This window comes from Episyrphus balteatus, chromosome 1, assembly GCF_945859705.1.
Source record: "Episyrphus balteatus chromosome 1, idEpiBalt1.1, whole genome shotgun sequence".
Classification (NCBI taxonomy): Eukaryota; Metazoa; Arthropoda; class Insecta; order Diptera; family Syrphidae; genus Episyrphus; species Episyrphus balteatus.
Window position 1 is genome coordinate 128,235,678 of NC_079134.1, and position 16,270 is coordinate 128,251,947.

At 31.6% G+C, this 16,270-nt stretch overlaps 1 protein-coding gene across 1 annotated transcript; it reads right to left on the reverse strand.

The window, feature by feature from the left end:
* Window positions 1–12,863: 12,863 nt before the first annotated feature.
* LOC129905965 (uncharacterized) lies at window positions 12,864–13,462 on the reverse strand. The gene is made up of 2 exons (XM_055981593.1): window positions 13,261–13,462; window positions 12,864–13,205 (listed from the first exon to the last, which is right to left on the reverse strand). Exons 1-2 carry the CDS (start codon window positions 13,382–13,384, stop codon window positions 12,925–12,927), a joined length of 405 nt encoding a protein of 134 aa, XP_055837568.1. The 5' UTR covers window positions 13,385–13,462; the 3' UTR covers window positions 12,864–12,924.
* Window positions 13,463–16,270: the final 2,808 nt, after the last annotated feature.

Genomic DNA, 16,270 nt, shown 5'->3' on the forward strand with positions numbered 1-16,270 from the left:
TCAGATGGTGTAAAAATTTGTATAGGTTGTCAGGAGAAAAAATGGATTTAATAACGTGAGAAGATAAAAATACGTGTTTTTTCGCTTTTTTTGATTGAAATTGATCGCGTTCAAAAAATTCTAGCTCTTTTTGTAGATCTCTCATAGACCTGATCGATATATATATTTTGAGCTTAGACAATAAGCTTTCAGATGATATAAAATTTATATAGGTTGTCATATAAAAAACATGGATTTGAAGGTGATAAAATAAAAATAGGTAGATTTCTTCTATTTTTTTTTTTTTTTTTTTTGCAAGAAAAATGATTTCTTAAGGTTTTACTTCTACCACGTGTGAATTGCACACATGATTTTTTTTTATATATTTTAGTTTTAATAAGAATTAGAAAGAAATAGAAAGAAAGGTAGGCCTAAAAACTCCTGGTACAAGCAAATGCAAAACCACCAGCATTCAGTTGGCCTTAGAAATGGAACAATACAAAACCGGGAGGCTTGCCGCCGATTTCTGAGGTCAACCCGGCGAACCCCACAGGCGGATCACTAGTGTGAAGCAGTTACGTGGGATAGTTATGATCCCCTCGACATCGAGATCATAACAGCGCCGAGAAAAAGGAAGAAGAAGAATAAGAATTAGAATAAATGGGAAGTCACTTCATTCTAAGCATCAAATGCACATACACTTGAATATTTTTGAGAAGAAAATTCTTATTAAAATAACAGTAAGTTCAGTTTGATTTTAACAGAGTTTAATTTTATAGTAATTTTTATTATTTTAAGATAGATTTAAAAAGAGCATTATTTTTATTCTCTGTGTACCAATAAGTTCATAAGAAGAATATGGAGGTATTGAGTTACACAATTTAAAAAAAAAAATGAATATAAAATTGCACGTTGATTCTTTTTATGTCAGCAGATGACGTTGTGTGTGCATTAATCTGGCTAATTTAGCGTTGAAATGGGAATTTTTGGTTATCAACGAATCAAAAAATTAATTTGGTTTTCACCGATGACGAAGCAAACAAGTTTGTTGTGGTTTATTCAATTTCTGTCGCTTCTCCACTTTCTTCGAACTCTATTTTTAAGCCAACAAAGCGTTGTAATTTTTCTCCTTACAAGTCCCCAGGCCCTCACGTGAGACTAAAATTAAGGAAAAACTTCATGTCATCTAAAAAATTGGATTAAAAAAGGCAATGGAATTTACAATTTTTGCAATTTCCAATTTCAACAATAAATTGTGTACAAAAGCGTCTGGGCAATATTTATATTTAAATGTCTAAAAAATTTAATGACTTTTATAGTCATTTGATACCACAGTACACATAAAAAGGTAATACAGTAAAACCCGGATAAGTGCCTCTCGCTTAAGTGCCTAACCCGCATAAGTGCCTTTGTTTTTTAAACCAAAATTTTAAGGATTTTTTCATATAAAACTCATCTTTTAAGTACCTTTCGCTTAACTGCTTTTCCCGCTTAACTACCTTCTATTTCAAATACTTATGATTGAATTTACTTGCAGGAAATTCTTTTAAGTACACATTTGAAACAAGTTTCAGCAGTAAGAAAAACTTCATTTGCTAAAGCGCTTTAAGATTCAAAAATTCTACTAAAAGTAAAAACTAACTAGTTAGTTATTTTAAACTTTCAAAGTTATTTTGTTTGTGAAGATTCTGTTTTTATTAATAAAACATGTTTTTTTTTAATTTTTAAGTAAATATAGAGATAAGTGCCTATGAGCACTTAAGCGGGTTCTTGTAAGTAACTTACCCGCTTTAGTGCCTAACAAAACCGGGCATTTAAGGTGAGGTACTTATCCGGATTTTACTGTACATTCCGAACTGACATTGGTCGCCAAATTGTGAAAACATGACAATTTGGCGACCAATGTCAACTACCGTAATTCTTAATTGTTTAAATTACCGACGAAAAACGCAAAAAAACCGAAAAACCACGCACACAACTAATTTTTTAACAGTTATTTACTATTTTCCGAGACGAAACACGCAGAAAATTTGTTATTTTTCAATCTAAAATTTTTTCAAATGACATTTTATAAATTAAAACAAAAACAAATTTCCTGTTTACTGCTATTGAAATATAAAAATTAAAGGCCGGCCTGACAGATTGGTGCCCATTTTTTGACAAACAAATTTTGACATTTTTCGGAATATATTACCTTACTGTGATTTGATACATTTAATGAAAAAAATATTTTTTTTTAAATTCAATTATTGAAACGTTTTGAAATTTTTTTTTGGAAATTTTGTTTTTTTTTTTGTTTTTGTCTCGAATAATGGTTTCTTAGGAATAGCATAGGTTAGGTACCTACCAAATTTATTTTTGAAAATTTTTTGGAAATAACAAAAATATATGTTTTTTTAACAGTTCCAGTCTTCGAAAAAAAAATTCTTTTCTGGCTACCTATTCTTCGAAAAACAGACTGTACCTGTTTGTGACATTTTGATTCCCCAATTACAGGACATCAGACTATTTGCATGCGGAATTTCCTTTTGGCACCACCACCACCTCTAATATTGGTCCTTAGTGATTTCCCATGCCCCTGGTTGACATTTTATCAATTACCATCGATTTATTTTTCGATTTATTATTGTCATGATTTTCGTTTTATGTTTTTGTTGTTATTTTTTGTGTACCATAGAACTGACTGGTGAGAATTTGTGCTCACCGCTTTGGGTCATTTATAGTCCTTGTTGGTTTAGATCTATGTAGGTATATGTGTTGTCGCGCAATAAAGCCAACCCACTTGATGAAGCCTGGGTGATAAATCAAAAATTTAGATATTCCACCGGAAATAGAAAATGTGAAATATTTGAAAGTTCGATGACCACAGAATTCAATTGAATATTGAAAATTCGCCGTTTTGTGTTTTTGATTTATCCTTTCATATACACACACATATACGCAGATATTTAGATATTTATGTTATGTTGGAATATGAGACCTATTTGGAAAGCGGATGTGGCATTAGTTATCACACGTATACTGATATAAAAGATATAGTATAGAGTTGTGCCCACCTCACTAAGCATAGTTGCAACAATGGTACTAAATTTTATATGCACTTTCCAATTTGAATGCATATGTCTAATAAACTATATTGGACATTTTGGAGATAATGGTCAATGGCGAATATATTCTCTACATTTTTATTTAATTTCAAATACAATTTCTGCAAATTGAATTGCACAAATGCATGGAGGCTGTGTGTTTTGATTTATATAGGTAGATAAATGCGGGCATGAGAGCTTATATATGCCAACATTTATTTGTGATGAACAAATGCATTTGGCAGATATTTCAAACAAAATAATTAAAAAAAAAAAAAAAACTATGGGCCGAGTGACATTGAGAATAGAGCAGTAAACCAGAGGACGATAGTATAAAGTCGAATTAATTTGTTTGATTTTTATTTGAACCTCATAAAAAAAAACAAAACAAACTTGATCAAAAAAACATAAGTCCTAAATATTTTCAAGTGAAATTACTTATTTCAATTGACATACATTTTTGTATGGTGTTTACTTGGACACATTTTCCCAATATAAACCAATCCTTAACTGGTCCCACGCAGCCGATAATATAGGTATCTGTGCAGATTTGATAATATTTTTTTTTTAAATTTTAGTTTAGACTTGGTGAAAAAGTTCTTTTATTATGAGAACTAAGAATCTACAGTTATTTTGATTAAAAGAGTGTTTTTTTTTTTGCCAAAAGGGAAAATCCGCAATAACCCTCAAAAAGTTAATTTTATAAATGATACCCTTACGAACAATATAAATAATGTTGTTTTGGCCATGGGAATAACAAATCAAAAAAGTCCTTATGTTTTGTATTCATGTAAAACGACGTTTTTTAAGGTGAAGAGAAAATTTGAACTCATTAAAAAAAAGATAGGAACTAATAGTCCAACCGGCGACCGTCGAGTTACTTAGCTCATAAGGTTAGAGGTTAAAATTAGTGTCAAATGAAAGATAGGTTGATACTGAAATTAAAAAAATAGGTTTGCCACTTCTAAAATGGGAACTTCCATGTGGCAACCCTATTTTAAAGAAAAAATTGTCACATAACTAATACATTCATATCTTTGTTGTTTGGCAAGATAAAAAAAAATTTTGAAAGGCAAACGAAAGCCAAAATACTAAAAAAAATAATAAAATAATATAAAGAACGTAACCCTACAAATGTGGCAACCCCATCCAAATGAAAACAACACTGACAAAAATCTTCTTTGAACAAAACAGTATAACTTTGTATGCACTAGAAAGCTAAACTAAACACCATATTTTAGATAATACTCTCTTCTATCTAAAAAATGTCGGGTGCCACCTCGAAAATGCAGACAAGTACTCGGCAACCCTATGCAAATACTAAAAAACATTAAAATCACTTGTTTTTTGGCCAAAGTGTATAATATTTAATAGAGTTAAAATCTGTAAAATACATCATGTTTAGCTTAGACTCTCTTCTATCTAAAAAATGTCGGGTGCCACCTCGCAAATGTAGACAAGTACTCGGCAACCCTACTCAAATGCTAAAAAACCCAAAAATCACTTGTTTTTTGGCCAAAGTGTATAATATTTGATAGAGTTAAAGGCTGTAAAATACATCATGTTTAGCATAGACTCTCTTCTATCTAAAAAATGTCGGGTGCCATCCCGCAAATGCAGACAAGTACTCGGCAACCCTACTAAAATGCTAAAAAAAACACAAAAATCACTTGTTTTTTGGCATTTGGATAAGGTTGCCGAGTACTTGTCTACATTTGCGGGGTGGCACCCGACATTTTTTAGATAGAAGAGAGTCTAACCTAAACATGATGTATTTAACAGCCTTTAACTCTATCAAATATTATACACTTTGGCCAAAAAACAAGTGATTTTAATGTTTTTTAGCATTTGAGTAGGGTTGCCGAGTACTTGTCTGCATTTGCGGGATGGCACCCGACATTTTTTAGATAGAAGAGAGCCTAAGCTAAACATGATGTATTTTACAGATTTTAACTCTATCAAATATTATACACTTTGGCCAAAAAACAAGTGATTTTTGGGTTTTTTAGCATTTGAGTAGGGTTGCCGAGTACTTGTCTACATTTGCGAGGTGGCACCCGACATGTTTTAGATAGAATAGAGTCTAAGCTAAACATGATGTATTTTACAGATTTTAACTCTATCAAATATTATACACTTTGGCCAAAAAACAAGTGGTTTTTGGGTTTTTTAGCATTTGAGTAGGGTTGCCGAGTACTTGTCTACATTTGCGAGGTGGCACCCGACATTTTTTTGATAGAAGAGAGTATTATCTAAAATATAGTATTTAGTTTAGCTTTCTAGTGCATAAAAAGTTAAACTGTTTTGTTCAAAGAAGATTTTTGTCAGTGTTGTTTTCATTTGGATGGGGTTGCCACATTTGTAGGGTTACGTTCTTTATATTATTTTATTATTTTTTTTTTAGTATTTTGGCTTTCGTTTGGCCTTTCAAAATTTTTTTTTATCTGGCCAAACAACAAAGATATGAATGTATTAGTTATGTGACAATTTTTCCTTTAAAATAGGGTTGCCACATGGAAGTTCCCATTTTAGAAGTGGCAACCCTATTTTTTTATTTTCAGTATCAACTTATCTTTCATTTGACACTAATTTTAACCTCTAACCTTATGAGCTAAGTAACTCGACGGTCGCCTCTCCGACTATAATAATCTAAAATTTCTATAAGAATATCAAGGTTAAGGTCTTTTTGGTTGTTAAAAAAATATCGATGGGGTATCCCAATAAAATTTCTTACACGGCAAAAAAAGGGCACCTTAAAATCAGATGATGGGTACATTAAATTTCACCACCTTAAAATAAGGTGATATTCGCTTAAAATCAGGTGATTCCACTTAAATCAGTTAAATTTAATGTGAACTTCATCTTATTTTAATGTGAATGTTCATCTTAAAAAAATCGACCAAAAATACAAATTTTAAAGTTATAGTCACACTTTAGCTTTATTTGCAGTGTATCATACTTATTTAAAACAGTGAGATAGCACGATGGTAAGGCACTCGGCTAGTGACCCAACAGTTGCAGGTTCGATCTCCAGGGGCTGCCAGTTCTTTTTTTTTTAATTTGCTAGAGAGGTCCGCTTAATTTTATGTGGTCTTTTTTCTCCGTGTAATTATGTTTCATTTTTGAGAAACAAACACTGAATTTAGAGACTTGATATAATTTATTTTGGGTGAAATGTGTTTTTTTTTCGAGAAGGGAGTAAATAAGTGTATAAAAAAGCCAATAAAAAAAAAACCAAAAAGCCAAAAAAAAAGGCACTATCTGAGGTTTATCTGACTATTGAAAAATTGGCCCTTAGTTAGAGCCAATTTTTCAATAGATAGCCAGATAAACCCCAGTTAAGGGTTCTTATAGGGATAAAAGTTTTTTATATTGAAATTCGATCAAAGGGTACTTTCTTGAGTGAAGAATATGCCATTTTCTCCTGTTCCACCTGCAAATTTTTAGCAGTGCGGCAAAAATTTCAATTAAAAATTAAAAATAAACTAATAGAGATACAAAAATTTTCTATAGCTTATTTGAAAGATAATAACCTAAAGTAAAATAATAATTACGAATTTTTAAAAATTCAATCATAAATATGGTAAAGAGGGATAAAACCCCTATTTAAGAAATTCGACGAGTATTAAAGTATAAAAGTAGTTAATGCATACATTTTGCAATAATTTTTTTTTTTTTTTCAATGCAAAATATTTTTATTTGCAATGAAAATTTTATTTTCAATGCAATTTTTTTTTTCATTTGCAATACAAATTTTTTTTTAAGCAACTATTTTTCAGTTGCAGAAAATATTTTTTTCTTCAGTGCAATTTTTTTTTTTATTTTTGCAATGAATATTTTTTTTTTTAATTTCAAATGCATTTTTTTTACAAATTGATATTTTTTCAACCCTGTCTAGAGCACATAAAATTTTTAAAGCATGCTGATATTATAATTTCATTTGATATATCGCACATAACGGTACATTTAGGTACTACAAGCTACACAATGTAAAATTTAAAAACTTCAGAAATACCTCAAAACACCTGTGGAGATCTGTTGCACATGACCTGACCAGCCACCAGTTGTGATCCCGGTTTGAAATTTCGACATGGTTGGCTTTTAAAAATTTCAACTTTTTATGTATGTATCGTATAAATATGAATGAAGCGTCATATAAAAGGTGAAATAATAAGCCTTCAGATGATATAAAATTAATTATAGGTTGTCATATAAAAAATGGATTTAATGGTGTTAGATGATAAAAAAGTTTGATTTTGTTTTGCTTTTTTTCGTGAAAATTGATTGAGTTCAAAAAATTCTAGTTCTTTTTGTAAATGTCGTGCAGACATGGTCGATATGAATATTTAGAGCTAAAACAACAGGCTTTCAGATGATATTTGATACAAAAAAAAAAATGGATTTAAAGGTGTTAGAAAAAAAAAATTTGATTTTTTCACTTTTTCTATAAAAAATGATTGTATTGAAATACATTATTTTTATACCTTTAACAAATTGTTAAAATTTAAATATGGCTTTATTCTTTAGAAGAAATATTTAACTTTTTAATGGTGTAATTTTTTTGTAAGCTAAAAAAATTGATATAATGAGAAAAGAAAAAAAGTTATTTTTTTTTAGCTTTTCTTGTAAATAATTTATTGGATTCAAAAAGTTATTCCGTTTTTCTACAAAAAATACAAATATAAATATGTAAGGTCTTAATCTTTAGCGTAAGAACTTTTTTATAAGAATTATACATTTTTTTACAAGAAAGTTGACAGATAAATAAATTTTTAGAGAATTTTTTTTAACAAAAGCACAAAACCTGTTTTCTAATGACGCTATCACGTAAAATTATCGTCCGCAAACCGACTTTACAGACAACCACTTTTTTCTTAGGCCAAAATAAAGCAAAATATTTGGCAAAAACTAAAAGACTGCTGTTATTTAATGAATTTCACAAGTGCCAAAACTTGTTGTTTGTTTTTGGAGTAATTCTATTTTGTATTGTAAAAGAATAATTATTAAGGGACTTTGACGTTTATACGTTCTATAAACCTTTTATGTAAGTCGAAGAAGAATTTGAACTTTATTATTTCAATCGACTTTACTGAAGTACATTTTTGCGACATGTTTCCAAATTCGAAACGAAAAACCTGATATTTATCCAAAAAAACGATGTATGTACTTATCAAAAATTGCAGCCCCAAAAAAGTTGAACTTTTTTTCATGGATATACTCCGAACCAAATGCATTCAAGTGTGTTTTTAAACTATAATTCGGTATCATTGAATGATACAGTGGCGGATACGCTACACATGAAATGAGTATAGCATAATAATTCCAATTACATATGTGTACCTTACTTAACACGAACTAATATAAGTTGGAAAATATGTATTTATAATGTTCTTATATCTTTGTAATCTTATATCTTTGCATTGAAAAACTAACGTTAAAGATGGACGAATTTTACGAAATCCTTTTTCACTTTCAATACTTCTTAAAGTAAGAATTATTGTTTTCGAAATTGAATAAACTTGAAAATTAGCTATCTTATTTGCACAATTTTCCAGTCTAGCCAACATTTTAAGTTTTTGCCAGTGAAAGGACGTGTACGCCTGCTGCAACTGAATTGGCAAAACACGAATATTAACCAAATTAAAAACGAAACTCTTTGGTGTGTGAATTGGAAATTTACGTTCCACTAAAACGAAAAACGTCCTTCCAACTTCAAGTATACACAAACTTGGTTACTTTATACAAAATAGAGATAAATGTTTTTGTTGTTGTGTTTTTTTATTTTGTACATTGTTTTGTGGTAAGGGTCAATGAAGTTATGTGTCACGGGCAGCTGTTAAGAAAGTTTTTGAAAACTCTTCGCCCGTTTTCATGAAGTTATACTTACAGCTTAAAGAGTTTTTCTGGTACTCTCTTGTGGTAAGTTATTCATTAACTTTTATTCTAAATGAATAACTATAAGTATAGTGTAGAGAAGGAGATTTGGCGAAAGAACCAAAGGACGAAAAAAAGAATATAACAGAAAGCAACATCTGTGAAGCAGAATTGATCACCACTAAACGAAACACGTTTCCCGGAGTCCCAGTCATGTGCTGAACAATCCCAGTCCTCCTCCAGCTCTGAAGGTCTTGCAACAATAAATTTAAAATGCAACTTTTGCAAAGTACAATCGAAACAAAAATTTAATCGCGAACCAGGACCATCATCAGGAGGTGTGAAAAGAGTGCAGAAGCCAAAGGCTTTTGGAATGGGCCATGGAGGTGGAAAGTTTAATGCCAGGCAATCATAATAATTCTCATTTCGGAGGTAATAATTTGCACCAAATAAATGGCAATCGTAAACCAGTCCAGGAATATGGAGGAAAGCTTTTCGAGAATGGCGAATACGAAAATGCACTTCCCAATTACAAATCACACCAAAATCAAAAGAAAAAAAATGTATTGCAACACTGAGTGCTTTTCAAAAAATGTTTATTGTTTTTACTCAAATTGGGTCGAGAAGATTAATTTTTGTGTTGAAAGTGCATTCTTATTTAGTGCAAGAGTATTTGAGAGTTATTGAAGAAAAATTAACTAGCTCGAAGTAGTGTTTTCACATCCTTGAATTGAGCCTAAGTTTTCCCAGTCAAGAATTTGTTTTAGTTCTTTAAAAGTGCAAGGTTAATTTCAATTGAAAAACAAAAATTCATCTATTTTTTTTGTTTGTGGTTTTGTTTCATGTGAAGCTGAAATATATGTTAAATATAAATTAACGTATTAACTACACTTTCAAATATTTTATTTTCATCTGGAAAACTTTCAAGAAAATTCGGTACAAAAGCGTTTTAATTATAATTGAATAATTATTCATTGAATATTTTTGGTTTCCAGAAAAAAAATCTTTTGAGAACTGAAAAAATATTTCTATGACTCATGACACAGTTTCGGACTCGAGATGATATTACCTACGATGAAAGTGAATGAAAAAGTGGGTCAAACCCAAACTACTTAAGGGGCCATCCTGGGAGGCCAAAAAATTCACTTTTTTTTTAATTAATAAATCCAAAGCTATAGGCCAGAATATTGTTATTTTTTAACTCAATATCAAAAAGGATTTCAAGAATAACAAATGGTAAAATATTTTTTGAAAATATTGTTAAATGGCGCCGTTATAAAGGTCGCCACGGAGGACCAACACACGAAACGCGCGGTCCTTGTCCCATCTGGTACAACAATACTAGGTGAGTCAAGTTATTTTTAAGTAAAGTGAATACAATGTAGAGTAGCCGTTGTCTTTTTCTACCTTTAGAAAAAATATGGTAAGCTGTCAAAAATTTTTGTTTTCATTTAATACCGACATTTGTCAAGCAAAAACATTAATTAAAACAAAACTAATCCAGTTATCAACGCTACATTGTTCAGTTAAAATTTTAAAGCAATCGGATGAGCAGTTTCCGAGATCTCGAAGGTACCAGATCAAAAAATGTAGTTTTGAGATAATCGCAAAAAGTCAACCGACCGTAATGGGGCAATCTTCCTTTCGAAAAATGGCCGTAATTTGGCCAATTTTGAATGTTTCGATACGCAATAGGTCTTAAATTGTTCATTAAAGGAATGGTTAAAAATAAATTTTAAGAAAATTACCTGGCATTCAAATTTCAGGGTGGCCAGACTCTTCAAATAAAAATTTATAAATTTCACAAAAAAAACATTTTTTTCTTATGGGACCACACAAGCTTTCAAATAAAAAAAGAATCATCAAAATTGGTGCTCCCAAGTCAAAACTTCTGAGGTAGGAACACAAATAAAAAAATTACAGTCAAATTGGAATACATCTCCTTTCTTTGAAGTCGGTGCAAAAAAAACATTTAAAGTTGTTGCATTCTATATTTTGTATCCATAACAAAAGGTTTTTGCATTAGATTTATTATTTAAAAGACGAAAAATAATTTATAGGAACATATTTTTAATCTGGTTTGTGTATTGACTAACTACAGGGCGACACGGTATTTGGAGAGTTTGACATGTTTTATAGTTTGGTCAGAAAAATTCTATTAGGTATCTTAGGTATTTTTAATTAAAAAAAATCGTTTGTCTGTAAAGTCGGTTTACGGACGACATTTTTAGGTGATAACGTAAAAAAATGATTTAAAATTTTTTGTCAGTATTGGGTTTCTTGGGAATAATAATAATAAATAATAAAATAAATAATAAAAAAAAAATCCCCTAATTTGTTTAGATTTTTATTTTTTATAGAATATAACCTCATAAAATGTTTTTACAATTAGACTATATCTAAAAAAATGGCCTAATAGGTCAACATATACCTATTACGAATGAGAAAAAACTTTAACCCTCTTGGGGCGCCATCTAGCGTCAAAATAAAAATCTGAAAAAATTATTGTATTTTTTATTATTATTTAGAAACAGTTTTTACACTTAGGAACTTAATTCAAAAATAACGAACGCCCTAGTATACACCCTTTACTTTGCTTTACCAAAACCGTTTAATAAATCTAACAGATTTTCGAAAAGAATTTAAAATGTGATTTTTAATAATAGTCGAGTCAAATTAAACATAAAATTTGTAAAATCTCGAATCCAGGGAAAGTCGATGCATCTGTAAAATGAGTATAGGGCTGCATTACTAAAAGGTCAAATAAGAAAGTTAAAAAAAAAATTTCACCGCTCTCGATTACAACAATTTTTACGGACCGTTTACTATCATTCCGTATGCAAGCGTTTAATCGGAATTGCTGTATAATTTTAGATTTTGCTCAAACTTTGTAGGGATCTTCTCTAGGACTGTAAGGAAGCAAATCCATGATGATTTAATTTTAAGTTGCGTGGTTTCCCCGCTACCCGCAATCGAACTTTTGGAAAACGTCATTTTCATTTTATTATAGTTTTGCGTCTATTAAATATATCTTTTTGTTTGAAATGGCATTTTAAAGCTTAAGAATAGTAATTTTTGAGTATATGTTAAAAAATTACGTAATAATTTTCCCTGAATTGAAAATAATTTTTGAAAAACTAGAAATTTTGCTGATTTTTCACGGTTTTTGACTGGCTCCAGAACCTTGGCTATTATATGTAGGAGGCTAATACTTACCAAATATTAAATATGTATATATGTTTTTCAACAAAATAAATTTTAAACCAACTCGATAACTGTACTCCTTATGCAAAAATTTTAAGCTCAAAGTATAGAGTATATATTTTTTGAACTTTGATCAAATGTAAGGAATTGCAGTTTTTCTGAATCTTTTGTCTTTTCTTAGTATGAATTTTTGAGAACATTTTGAATTCAATCGGCCCTAGCGAGGTATTCCATCGGAGCGGATTTTTTCCGATTTTCTACGAATCGGAGACTTTTTGCTTCGAGGTATTTCTCCGATCAGCTGATCGGAAATTTTTTCCGACAAATTTCAACGCATGTCATTGCATGCGATGAAGTCCTTGTTGTTGTAGGTATTCTTGACAGATACCTACAAATCATTTTTTTTCCGAAGCCCTCCGACAAGTTTTTGTGATAATTATAGAGATGGCCTTCTCAAAAAAAATATCGATGTTTTTCGTAGAACTTGTCTAGTATTTTTTCCGATGAAAGCTACCTCGAATGCAATTTGAACCTCCGACGGAGCATGCGTTGCGGAAAATCTCCGCTCCGATGGAAAGACTAAACTAAAACACTTTCATCTCTTGTGCATTTAAAACTTTATTACCAAAAAAATTATAAGGTGCATTTATCTAGGTACATAATTTATATTAAGAAAAGTTTTCTATTTTTGTAAGCTGTAAGTCTTATCATTTTCTTGCATTAGTGCGGCAGTCATTGATAGAGTAATTATGTATATAAAAAAAATGTATTAATTTATTATTTAAATACGATCACGAATTTTGTTCCTTCTTTTAGGTTTTTTAGTTGGTGGAGGAAGGAAACTTTGCAAAAATTCAATTGTATTCATAATTGTATCCGAACTAACATTTCCAATGTAGTTTTTGTCAAAGAACACTATAGGAGCTTGAGGTCTAGATTGTTCAATATTTCGTTGGGCACATGAACAAGGTGTTGTTGGAGGATCAGTTGGAAATGTCTCCACTTCGGTATTAATGGGTTCAGGTGGTTCTGTCATTGGTGCTGGTGGAGGATCTTGAGGAACTGTTACAAATATCATAAAAAAATATATTTAATCACCAGTATTAAAAGTACAAACCTGGAATTATATTATGAGGACGAAAGCATTCTTTAATTTGTATCCACTTCTGGCAGTAATTTCGTATGAAACTGTCACTTTGTGGAAAAATTGACCGTCCAACTTGGTCCACTTGAACTTGCATAAAATTAGGAAAAAATGGCCATTTGCCTTTTGCAGCAAAAAAACAAACAATATCTAGAAAAAAAATTGAACAATTTAACTGACAATCTAAATTAATTTTTCAATAAAACCAACAAGGAACGTTAAAAAGATGAAAAAAACTACGTCGCTCCTCGAACTTTGTCTTTGCTATTATTCCTCTGGTCTTGTCGTTTCTCATATTAAATGATATTTCAGGTGGATTAATTGAATCAAAAAATCCATTTGAAGCTAAAACTGCGACTGCAAGGAACAGAAATGAAATTCTATGGAAAATCATTGTCCGAATGCGGTTATAGTCAGTGTGAACTGAATGTGTCAACTTGAAGGACTAATTGAATGGTCAGGTTTATTTGCAAGGATAAGTTACAGAAATGCTATGTATATGGATATCGATTTAATAATTCATTGCATGTCTACGAGTCAGTAGTGTTATTTTATGGCGAGGGACATTGAACCGAGTGCAACGACAGACCTTTGCAGTGCTTTAAGTATGGGCTTGGTAACCTTTTGTGGGACTGACTAGTTACTAGTTGCATGTTTACTTATTATGTCCATTTTATACAACAAACAATATTAATTGGACAAAAAGTTCATTAGCCATTAAAGAGACTGTTGGGACGTCCTTTTACAGGTTTTTTTTTTGTTTTGTGTAAATTAAAAGTGATACATTCACACTCATAACAAAGCAAAAATTAAGTTTAAGCATTGGGAAAGCTGTGATATACAATATACAGAAATGTGCCAACCGCTAAAAAGACTTTTTATTTGTTGTCCCACTCGATGGATTTTGAACTTTTTGAAAATATATGTTTTTGGGCAAGTGGTACCTACGTACAGAATTTTTGCGAGAGTCCAATAACTTAAAAACCAGACCTCGTCTCCAAGCACCCTTTGGTTTTTGCACTTGCCCCGTTCGTGGCACTAGTCGAACTTGTCCCGCCTTGACGCACAATTCGGAAATGTCGCACATGTCGCGCACAGGTCACGTCGAGGTTTCCTATAGAAGGTCGCGTCTAGGACTCGTCTAGGACTCGTCTAGGACGCGTTGTTCAGGTCGGTTTTTGGTACGTTTTGGACTAGTCTTGGACGCGTTTCGGACGCGTTTCTGTTGCGTTTCAGACGCGTTTCGGAAGCGTTTCGGACGCGTTTCGGACGCGTTTCTGTTGCGTTTCGGACGCGTTTTGGACGCGTTTCAGACGCGTTTCGAAAGCATTTCAACCGCGTTTCGGGCACGTTTCAGACGCGTTTCGGACGCGTTTCTGTTGCGTTTCAGAAGCGTTTCAGAAGCGTTTCAGACGCATTTCAGACGCGTTTCGGACGCGGTTCAGGCGCGTTTCGGACGCCTTTCTGTTGCGTTTCAGACGCGTTTTGGACGCGTTTCAGGCGCGTTTTGGACGCGTTTCGGACGCGTTTTGGACGCGCTTCGGACGCGTTTCGGACGCGTTTCAGCCGCGTTTTGGTTGCGTTTCAGACGCGTTTCGGACGCGTTTCAGGCGCGTTTCAGATGAGTTTTGCGAAAACTTGTTATCTGCTCCACCTTCAATCCCGGACCAACTATTAAATTTATTTTATATAATTTTACTGTGGATAAGTCTGTCCTTCTTCAATGAGAAAAAAACGGAACTTGTATACGTATAAAAATATACCAACCTCATTTCGGTGCGTATATAACCGAATACTTTCCATGACAAAAATGTTTTCCCACAAAAAAGCGATTTTGTGACTAATTTGCCTGCGCTAATAGATAGGTACCTACATGAAAAAAAAAAAAAAAAAACAAAAATTTTTAGATTTTGTTTTTTTTTTTTTCAAAAATATAAAATTTTTTAGACACATTTAAATATTTTAAACTTGTTTTAGATGTTGACTAATAAGGATTTTTAAATTGTTTAGTTTTTTTTTTTTTTAATAAAAACGCATTTTGATAAAAAAAAAAAAACCAAATGGTGTCATACTTGCTTTTTCAATGTCATACAATTTTTTTTCGATATAAAATCCCTGAAAACATGCTTTACTATTTTCGCAGACCTTAATTAATTTTTTGTTTCTTTTCACGATTTTTGCGGTTAAACTTCTGAAACGAAAAATGTAGCTCGACAACAAAAATTTGGTGTTTTAAAAATTTTGATAAAAATAAAAGTTGTAACAAAACATTATTGTTGTTAGCATGCAGTACCGCCTTTGCCTATTATTTTTATATTTTATTTTATATAAGTTTGAAATCAATGTCGCCTTTGACTATATTATTATTATTTATATTTTTTCTAAATTTCAAAGCCTCCTATTTTTTAAATAATTTATCAATGTTTTCTTGCTATAAAAGGAGTGCCAAAATTAGAATTAAATCACTTTCGACTTGACCAGGAAAGAGTCAAGATATTACAGAGGTAACACTTACCGCTTCTTATCCTTGGCTTCTTTTCTGAAAGTATTATTACAGTGTTTCCTTACGCCTTCTGTAATAACTGCGGAACACCAACCGCATAATAGCAAAGGGTAGGAACACCATAATAATACTCTTTCAATAGAAGTAGTACCAAACTTTGTAAATCATTTAATCCTCGTTTGTTCAATAAAACTACTATTTAAAATATCCTTTTGTGTCTGAGTTTTGCTTGGAAGATACCACAACACGACAACCGACTGAACAAGCTGTTACATTGGCGCCCAACCTAGTGGCCCGAGAAAACCGAAGGCACCGCACTGGATATTCAATGTCGAAGTGAACTACTTTATCAATATTTTTAAAGAAAGCTAAATCATGGCACTTACAGAAGACCAGCTCCAAGAACTTTTGTTGGAAAACTCCAAAACAAATGGTATTTTCGACCATTACAATGTGGGTTTCCAAGGGCAGAGAAACCTA